Source organism: Dipteris shenzhenensis, chromosome 33 (assembly GCF_047967505.1).
Source record: "Dipteris shenzhenensis isolate YYH24624 ecotype China chromosome 33, Dip_SZ_1.0, whole genome shotgun sequence".
NCBI lineage: Eukaryota > Viridiplantae > Streptophyta > Polypodiopsida > Gleicheniales > Dipteridaceae > Dipteris > Dipteris shenzhenensis.
In genome coordinates this window covers 36,430,704-36,438,609 of record NC_141628.1, presented here as the reverse complement: position 1 = coordinate 36,438,609, position 7,906 = coordinate 36,430,704, and the positions used below count along the sequence as shown (strand labels likewise).

At 37.0% G+C, this 7,906-nt stretch overlaps 1 protein-coding gene across 1 annotated transcript; it reads left to right on the top strand.

Annotated features, from left to right (window-relative positions):
- The first annotated feature begins 5,164 nt into the window (after positions 1–5,164).
- Positions 5,165–6,808, top strand: LOC147880052 (GDSL esterase/lipase At3g09930-like). The gene is made up of 5 exons (XM_087371645.1): positions 5,165–5,231; positions 5,497–5,688; positions 5,817–6,106; positions 6,198–6,501; positions 6,597–6,808. Exons 1-5 carry the CDS (start codon positions 5,165–5,167, stop codon positions 6,806–6,808), a joined length of 1,065 nt encoding a protein of 354 aa, XP_087227771.1.
- The last annotated feature ends 1,098 nt before the right edge of the window (positions 6,809–7,906 follow it).

The following is a 7,906-nucleotide window of genomic DNA, read 5'->3' as shown; positions in this document are numbered from 1 at the left end:
ATTTGGGAAGGAAAAACGTCAAGGAAAAATATTAAAAATAATTAAATTAACAAATAACTTAGATATAGCTAGAATTTCTAATATAGGATTATTTCAAATTCTTGCATGTTGGTGCAAAAGTATAGATTGAAAAAACAATATTTTTATGTGAATATGACAGTGCCACAAAGTGAACTTTTGATTTGGGAAGAAACTTTTTAGAAAGTAAAATTTTGATTTGGAAAGGATATTTTCATAAAGTAAAGTTTTCATTTGGGAAGGATTTTTGGGCTTCGTCCAAAAACAACACAAAAAGTCCAAAATTAATGAAATAGGTGTTGTAATCTTCTCTGCAACAAGCCTAGTGGGGTTGAGCAGATTATATGAAACTTTTTATATGGGGGTTGTTTAACCCGCTGCATCCAGGATTGGTGGACCTTTGAAGAGGGCCCTCTTCATATGCCTTGGTAGGCCAGCTTGGGCTAACCTACATGACTAAAAAAGGAGAGCGAAACATTTAAATATTTGAAGATTTGAAATAAACTTCTCAAAGAAGTGCAAAGAGGAGAAGAGCATGAGCGAAAGTAAGCATTTTTACACAAGGAAAGGAAAGATTTGAATAAATCAATTGAGATATGATTTATATATTTATTGCATTATTATCATGAATGACAAGTGGAGTGAAATATTTAAAATAAATATCTCTAAGAAGAAAAAATAGGAGAAGGGCATGAGAGAAAGTTTTTAAAAACTTTGAGTGAGGAGTCTTTTGAATGGTTTTTAGTTTTAAAGATCAATTAAATTGACTTGAATCATGTATTAAATCAAACTAGTTGAATCCCTTGAAAATCCTTGTGGAGTTAAAATATTGAAAAAAGCATCCAACTTTATAAGTGATCTATGAGACTTGGCCTCAAGTTGTACAGCTCCATTCGGAATCAAACCTATGGGATATCTTTAATCAATCAAATTTAGTGAAGGACTTTAATTTTTATGGATTGTTTAGGATGTGTAGAGTGGCACACAACCTAGGGCCTTATTGAGCAAGGGCACGTTGACTCTACTACTTTACCTCCACTTTGATTTTCATTTCCCAATATGCAGAACAGTAGATTCTTGTTGATGTAAAGCTTGATGGGAATTACATGGAGAGAGAAATACAAAAGGCATAGGTATGGTGACAAAAGACATAGGGATTTGTGCACATGTTTATTCAAGCAATTGGCAATTTTTCCATGTTGTTTCCTTGGGCTTTACAGTTTCATATGATACATTGGTGTTGGAATACACTCTATTTCCATTATAGATTATGTGCTAGCTGGTTAAGTGAACATTCTTGATAATCCATTTTGGAATTTAGGTCCAAAGGAATGTTGTAATTTGTAATCTAGCAACCAACCAAAGGATACGTTTTCAAATCTCAATGCTAAATGGGTTCATGTTATCAACCCCTAAGCCAATTCATAAATGCCATTTCCCTATTTGAATAAATTTCTCATATAGGATATAGTTTATATGCATGCACAACCCATGAAGGATATGTTCTATAGGCACACAAGACTACCCACAAGAATGGTGGGACATCTCTTATAGTTTTTAATGTGTGGGATTATCTATGTGACATATGACAAGTTTGTCGATTATACATCACTCACAGTGTTCTATGTATGCAATTTAGGTCCAAAGGAATGTTGTAATTTGTAATCTAGCATGAACCAACCAGAGAATACGTTTTCAAACTTCAATGCTAAACAGGTTCATGTTGTCAACCCCTAGGCCAATTTATAAATGCCATGGCCCTATAGGCTATTTTAATAAAATTCTCACCTAGGATATAGTTTATATGCCTGCACAACCTATGAAGGATATGTTCTATAGGCAAACAAAACTACCCACAAGAATGATGAAAGATCTCTTATAGTTTTTTATGTGTGGGATTATCTAGGGATTATCTATGTGAAATAGGACATGTTCATAGACTATACATCGCTCATACTTTTCTATGTGTGCAATTAATTAGGTCCAAAGGAATGTTGTAATTTGTAATCTAGCAACCAACCAAAGGATACATTTTCAAACTTCAATGCTAAACAGGTTCATGTTGTCAACCCCTAGGCCAATTTATAAATGCCATAGCCCTAGTCAAATATGAGAAATTGTATTGAAATGAATGACATTTGCATATTGTCTTTTTGTGGAACTTAGGTCCCTAAAAGTTAACACCATAAATTTCTTGTTTCATCCATTAGTAGATGAAATGGCATATTGAAGCACATGTACACTAAGGACAACTAGTTTGGCATAAAAACTACAAACAAGTAGTGTGTTAACTGTTGATGCCTCTAAAAATTAAAAGAGTTTTTTCTTTATTCGAAAGGTAATTAATTTTGGACAATACACAGTTGTCCAACGTTTCAATTGTTACCTTAGTTATAGAGTTGAGGCAACCATGCATGTCCAAAAATGTATCAAACAAGTCCAATTATTCTAAAAAAATAGTAAACAAGAGCTTTTAGAAGCTTCAGCCTGCGAGTTTGTAAATTATTGAATACATGCATGGAAGATCCATGGGAATTTGTATGCATGTCCATTATTAATAGCATTGAGAAGCAAGTAAGAACTTCTAATATTAGAAATAAATTAAACCTCTTCAAGTGTACATAGTGTAAACTTCATAAGGAATGAATCCAAAGAATAGATTCTTCATCATGGATGGTTAATATAATCCACCATAGATGGTCACCATCCTATGAATTGAACATGAATTAATATCCATATGTACTTTCTTTGGTATATAGTGGAGTGTATTCATATTAAAACAACAGAGGTTAAGGTTATTATGGTGATTGTACTAAATAACTCAATGATCCACATAAGTCACATAAAGGTTTATATATTTGCAGCCTTCTCTTAACATGCATGGAACCTTGAAACCACCTCAATTTAAACAATAATAATTGCAATATTTTTCTTTTGTGACCTTTGTTTTGTACACTTACTGTGACTCATTTGAATATTATAGCATATTCATTGTAAGGATATTCTCTAGTAAGTTATCAAAGCTATTTCATTTGATTCTCAAACAATGGTCCCCCCTTGTGGTGCCATGCTAGATCTTACAGATCTTACATCAATGGGTCAGTCTGCTTCACTTGCATATAAAGTTGTCAATGAAAAGGGCACAATTGAAGGAGAGTGGATAAATTGGCAATATATGTGATTAGTGATTTACTCATAAAGGAGGTTAGGAAAAAAATATTTGTTTATTATCAAGTGCATTGTAAATGTTTTGTTTGAGTATAAATCTATCTTTAAAGTGGTTCTATGAACCTCCAAGAACTCTCTTATCCTAGTTGTAATTTTTCCATGAAGACCCTTCAAATTTCTTAGGGTGACTCCTTATGGAAACTTAGTTCAGATTTAAGTAGCCTTGTATCATACTTAATAAAGGCTTGTTATAGAAACACCATTTTTTTTCAATGGTAGATGTGTGTACAATCTATACAGGAAACCTTGTGTAGTGTCTCCTTATTGATGTGGGACTATCTTGTCAAATAGGTTTTACTACAAATATTCATTAGTTTGAATTCTGGAAAAAAGAACTCTAAATTCATGTGATTTCTCTGCATGTGGACTTGCATATTACTCATGGTGAAATTTCCCATTTGTAACAAGTAATGCAAGTCACCTCTTGACATCTCACTTCGTCAAAGAGTTGTTGCTTCCACAGCTTCAAGCTTTTCACAATATTGAACCCTTACTTCCCATCTACTACAAATCGAATCAAGTCGTTCGCATTCTTTAAAGGAGATTGCCATGGATACAACCTTCCATCCATCTAGAGATCGATGTGCTTCTCCCCTTGTGAATGAATTTGATGTCGCTTAGGAGTCAATGCATGATTGGGTGTAGCCAATTGCAGAACTATTTTGGGTGCACTTTTGGGGCCTCATCACGATGCACGAGTGGGTGAGATTTTGAATTTGGGGAAGGCTCACACTCTCATCAGATTTTTTCATTAGGCTAGCGGCTCAATTTAGACTCAAAACTATTATGGGTGTCAGTTTTAGTCAAGCTTGTTAAAATTGTACATTAGGCTCACCAATGGCACACCACCTAGTAAGAATGTGCTAAGGTTGTTGTAACTTCCACCCGAATTTGCATTGTGCAAGAGTAAGTCGTTTCTAGAGATTTAAATTGCTTGATTCAAAATTATGATGGACATAGATTAGTCAATATATATATATATATATATATATAAATTCTTATCAAGGATTTTTATTACTCATGACTAGTGGATTGGTCAATGCCTATCACAACCTAGTATTTCTTACTACCATGTGACATATTTTTGGTCAACTAAATATTATATGTCGACTATAAAATGTAATAATTAAAGTGACATAGATTGATTTAAAACCACTTTTTTTTTAAAGGCTTTTATAACAAGGTAGAAAAACTAATATGGTCATGATTTAATGAAAGGAAGAGGTAGTACTACATGAAGGCAACCTTTAATGTGCATTAACAACTAACAAGTAAATACTAACCTACTTTTTAATATGGTTAACTTGATCAAGAAGACTAAAACATAGGGCATCGACCTTCAACTCTCAATCTAAATCCTATAGCTCCTTAATAGGGCTGAAAATCGAAGGAGAGAGCAGAGGCCGCTTGGTCACTCACATAAGGCTTGATGGCGAATGCATAAGAAAAATAGGAGAGGTAATTGGGCCAATAAAGAGGCGGGTGCATTTAAAACCTCAGAGGGATGCAAGTAGCCCTCATAGTAAAATATGATGTGTCAAGCTCTCCTTTCGCCATTTTTTGGATGAAGAGTGCTTTTGTAGTGACCCTCACCTGACCTAAGTATTGGCGCTCATAGTCTTGTACGTTCTTTGGAATGTTTAAAAAGAAAAAGTTAGCTCCCTATTACTACCTCATGACCCCCATAGCTTTGGATTTGAATTTTTAAATTCAGGGAGGCCATTGCCGCCATGGATTTAGTGCCCGGCCCTTACCCTGGGGATTGTGACAAAAGCTTTGCATAGGAATTCTGGAGGATAATTCGAGAAGAGACAAGAAGGAGACGTGCCAGCACGGGATTGGCTGTTAGGAATTGTCAATATGCAACACCGTGGGTATAATTAACAAGCATTTTGCAGCTTGCATTCACGTAAGCATAATGCCGCCGGCCATGCAGCTGCTGTTGCCGGTCGTCGCAGCCTCTGTCCTGCTCGTTTTCCATGCTGGTAATCTCTCCTTCTAATTAGCTCTAGTGTTTTTCGTTCACATTAGGCAATTCTTTCCTCTCGCAGTAGCTTTGTTTCGGCAATGCGTAGCCACATCATACATGCCGGCCGAGCCCAACTGTAAGGTTCGGTCTGTTCTCTGAAAGGTTGTTGCTTTGTTGCCTGGATTCTGCATCACGTCCGTCTGTACTTCTTTTGGGTTATCAAATCACTGAAGTTTCTATATTTTCTCAAGATGGACCGTTTAGTAACAGAAACTGAACAGGTTTAGCGAGTGCCGAACAGCAGACCAAATCCATGTTTGTATTCGGTGATTCGTACGCTGACACGGGAAATCATAACCCCAATGCTAAAAACGTAAGTATAAGGAAGCCGTGGCTGCCTCCTTATGGCTTCACTCATCCAGGCAAGCCGGATGGACGCTTTTCAGATGGTTTCGTCTTGACCGATTACATCGGTAAGCATGCTTATTCAATTTCAAAAGAACATTACTCTTTCCTGAGCAGGCATTAGTACTACAGGAGCCCTTATAGAACTGTCCCATGAACGGACTTCTAAGTACACAATTCTGTATTGCTCTTTTAGGACAGTTTTTAGGACTGCCCTCGACTCCAATCCCATTCGAACAGATCCCCAAGACTTTTATGCAGCCTCCATTGAACCTCTCCTGGGGAGTTAACTTTGCCTACGGTGGCAGTGGAGTGTTCCAAACATATGGACCGGAGTATCCTACTATCGGCAAGCAAATTCACCAATTAAGGCTGTTGTGTAATAAGGGGATATATAGCCAACAAGATTTCAACGAGTCTCTTGCACTTTTTGTAGTTTCCGGCAACGATTACGATGCATATGTGATAAATCACGGTACTATAGTGGTAAGTCTGGCTCACGGGTTTTGCAGCACAGTGCTTATTCTGACTTTTCCCGCCACCTTGATCATTATTGCATAGTTTTGTGGACTGCCAGGGCATCGACGATTTTATCGTTACAGTTATCCGGCAGCTGAACGCCAATTTGATGTCGCTCATTGAGCTAGGTTTCAAAAAAATTCTCGTGACAAATATGTCTCCGACTGGGTGCCTCCCGGGTCAAACTTCCCCCAAAAATTTCACTTCCTGCGAAGATTTTGATGATACTATATTGAGTACTCCACATAACAAGCTCCTCAACAGCTCAATCACAACACTGGAACAAACAACACAAGCGAAGCTGCTGATCCTAGACCATGATAATGCTTTCCGCGACATAATTTCAAATCCAGGATCCTTCGGTACTTGAGGACACTGACTGGCCGCATTTCTTCCGTAAATTAAAGGAAATCCTTGTGCCTTCATCCTTAATGACACTTACTGGTTGACTCCGCAGGAATCACAGAACCGCTGAAGCCATGCTGTCTCGCGGAAGCTGACCACGAGTGCGGCGACGTAGATCATAGCAAGCGACCCTTGTTTACAGTGTGCAGCGCGCCAGATAGGAGTTTCTATTGGGATAATTTCCACCCATCTCATGCAACATGGGCCAAAGTCGTGACTCTGTTGGCATCTTCTATTGAGAATTTCCTGGCTACCAACACTTAAACTCATGAAGAGTTTATGAAATGGTGATGGAGCTCAGCCCCTCTTGCAATCTCCTTATATGTGAGGGGATTAGTTAATAATACGTTACTACTATGGAGGGAATGATATGCGGTCTAGAGAATATTTGATTGAAGCGTTTGGACAATTGTTCTATTCAGTTTTCCAATATTTTTCCCGAGGAGATAAAAAGTTTATATATTACTTTATCAAGTACAAACAATTGTGTTATCACTTATTTATTTATGCTTTTGTTAGTAATGTTGTATTTTTTAGTAATCGATCTCTTCATTTTGTGAAGCAAATTGATGATGGACAATAGTTGCTAATTGACTTACTACTTCTGGAGTGGCTCCTATTGTTGCTACTAGAGCAAGGAATTTTCTTGGTTTGACATAATTATAAGTACTACATCTTTCCTCATATTGGAGTGCTGCAAAGGACATGAACTCCTATAGGTGATCCATTCATCTTGTCATAAACTTCTTGTTGTTTGGATGCTAGAGTATTGATTTCAAGATCAAGGTATAGGCCATTTTTGAACACAAATACCGACCTTTTTAACACTATTTAAAAAAAAAATAAAGGTTAAAAAGGTCTTATTTTTTGTGGGAAAAAATAGGGCTTGCAGTGGCCCTATTTTGCCCTAGTAATGTTTTTTTTTCGGCATTACAAAAGAATGTTTACAAGCAAGCATGCAAGATAAAACTCTCAAATCTTATTTGCTACAAAATTTCTCTTTTGAAAAGGGTGATACGAAATTGCTCAAATGAAATGATAGACGAAAGCATATACATGCCGAAGTATATACAACCTTGTTTGTTACAAAATTTTCCTTTTGAAAAGGGTGATACAAAATCACTCAAACGAGCTGACAGGAAAAAACATATACATGCCGAAGTATATACAAACTACTACTACTGCTCATCCAATTCGTTATCCTCCTCCTCCTCCTCCTCCTCCTTGTCCTCCGTGTATATAGGTGTGTCTGATCCTTGGCCCTTGTGACCTCCGCCTAATGTGAGATTACAAGTTGGAGTAGACTTATACTCCACGAGCAGCCACCGCAGCCCAATCGATTGCCACTCCCTATGTCTCCAT